The sequence below is a fragment of the Neltuma alba genome, unplaced genomic scaffold, assembly GCF_004799145.2.
Source record: "Neltuma alba isolate B1F8T4 unplaced genomic scaffold, ASM479914v2 tig00012910_pilon, whole genome shotgun sequence".
In the NCBI taxonomy this organism is placed as follows: Eukaryota; Viridiplantae; Streptophyta; class Magnoliopsida; order Fabales; family Fabaceae; genus Neltuma; species Neltuma alba.
In genome coordinates, this window is record NW_021637279.1 from 201,189 (window position 1) to 203,257 (window position 2,069).

The 2,069-nt window shown below is 36.6% G+C and overlaps 1 protein-coding gene across 1 annotated transcript; it reads right to left on the reverse strand.

The window, feature by feature from the left end:
* Nucleotides 1-420: 420 nt before the first annotated feature.
* Nucleotides 421-1,691, reverse strand: LOC114732393 (TMV resistance protein N-like). The gene is made up of 2 exons (XM_028919678.1): nucleotides 1,240-1,691; nucleotides 421-493 (listed from the first exon to the last, which is right to left on the reverse strand). Exons 1-2 carry the CDS (start codon nucleotides 1,689-1,691, stop codon nucleotides 421-423), a joined length of 525 nt encoding a protein of 174 aa, XP_028775511.1.
* Nucleotides 1,692-2,069: the final 378 nt, after the last annotated feature.

A 2,069-nucleotide genomic window follows, 5' to 3' on the forward strand; every position in this document is an offset into this window, starting at 1 on the left:
TGTGCCAAATTAACCTGACAGTAAACAAACACGTAGGCGACAAATTAAACTCACGCTCTTCTTGTACAGCGTTTACCATTGTGGAGTACAATATTACTTGATGAGCACTTGATGAAAAAACATTACTCGCATAGAATTGAACTATTACATACATTGACGGCTTAAAGCCTAAAGGATAAGCCCTGAACTAGCGGCAATTTAGCTACTTATTATATTTGACCCAACATCACTGCCTCTGATCCTAAATATGAGAGATAGTTTGACGTGTAGTGATTTACACTACAAACTAGTTTTTATATTTAGGATTGGATATAGTATATGTTAGTGAAAGCTTCTAATCAAGCCAAACTGAGCTGATAAACTAAGGAGAATACACAAATAGAAGCATTGGCAAGGTGACCAAATTTCTTGATTAAGTACTCATGCACTCATTTCTTCATGCAATTTGCTCATTACTGCATTAGAAGCTTCACGTACCAGCTCCGACCAGTCACTGAAATGAATCAACCCCACCACATTAATTAATTACCAAACTACAACGAAGTTTCATGTCAATACTACTGCAACGTTTACTTCTCCTTCAATTGGAGTTTTTATATGAATTGGTTGTTGTTTTGCAATTAATTAAAACGTTCACCTGCAAAACAATCATCAACAAATCTAGGTGTGTGTTTCTGTCTTCTTTTAGTTTGATATATAGATGATATATAGGATATGATCTGTAGAGAAATCAGATGATATAATTGTTTACGTGATCAAAATAGTTCAATATAATGCATACTGATCATATTTCCATTGCCTATGTTTTCAAATCAATTAGAATTAATTAATTCTGTATTATGCATTTGAAATTAAACTGTTTTGGTTTAATATGTTCTATGTTCATCTTCTCGATCGCGTGCCAATCTATTAACGTATCGAGTTTCCCTGCCTCTCATAAACTTACCCCCAGCACTTCAAACAATTCCCATGAGCTTGTCGGGAAAGGATCTTCTGAAGTTGAGAATCCATGAATTCCTAAAATTTTCCCTTTTGAGGAAGAGGGTGAAGATTCTATGTTTTATATTAAAAAAATCATAAAATGGTGAAAGTATGAAAAAAAGGGGAAACTTCATAGAAATTCATGGGCCTCGGCTTCAAGATCGAAAGTGATTGATAATTGAACAGGGCAAATTAAGAGACATGACTAAGACTAAAACTAAAACTAAAAGAGATAGAGAGAAAGTAGATATAATATACTCTTTGGAGGAGTCGAAGGGCAGCCCCACAATAGACTTAGCTTCTTCAATTGCCAAATTAAACCTCTTGAGATCTTTTTGAGAACAGCTCAAAATTGCACTGTTCTCAACACGAAGCTGTGACGGCTTCACATCATAAAAAATGGGAAGGATTTGTTTCTTTGATTCTACGAGGAGTGAGAGCTCATGGAGACAGAAATAAGATTCACAATAACGAGGCGAAAAGACAGCAACCCCAACCTTACATTCTCGTATAGCTTTATCAATTGTGTCCAACAACCTATCTCCAGGTTTCATAGTTTCTGCGTCCAAGAATGGCTTGCATCGTTGCTGAATCAAATAGTTGTACAGCAAGCGAACCACCGTACGTCTCGTATCAACTGTGCGGTGGTTTATGAACACGTCACATGCAGGCCTTGCAATGTTGTGCCAAATTTTTGCATGCAATCCCATCTTCAAACAGAAGAGTGTGTCTGCCTACTACTGAACCAGGAGGATTATGCAACGTTGTGTGTGTGCGCCTATATATATGAATTTTGAGGGTTGAAACTGAGGGAAAATGACGAAAAGTCAGACCAGCTGGGAAGATACCTACTACTGTTTGGAAAAAGTTGCCTCAAACAATCGAGAAGTCTTTGAATATCCGTTTTTCGTCATGTTGAATTGGCTTGCTTAGCTTGCTACAAAGATCCTGTTCTTCACGCACGTCGAAATATTTTGTCAGTTCTTTTTTTAGTGCTGTGTCATCTCTCTAGGTTGGAAACATAATAATTTATTACGTGCATATATAGTTTATTTAATACACGTTTTTTGGCCCTATTGAACATATGC

Coding starts and splice junctions, on each gene's coding strand:
- LOC114732393 (XM_028919678.1), bottom strand. CDS start 1,691: ATGGGATTGCATGCAAAAATTTGGCACAACATTGCAAGGCCTGCATGT. Junction 494..1,239: donor CCCTTCGACTCCTCCAAAGA/GTATATTATATC, acceptor GATTCATTTCAG/TGACTGGTCGGAGCTGGTAC.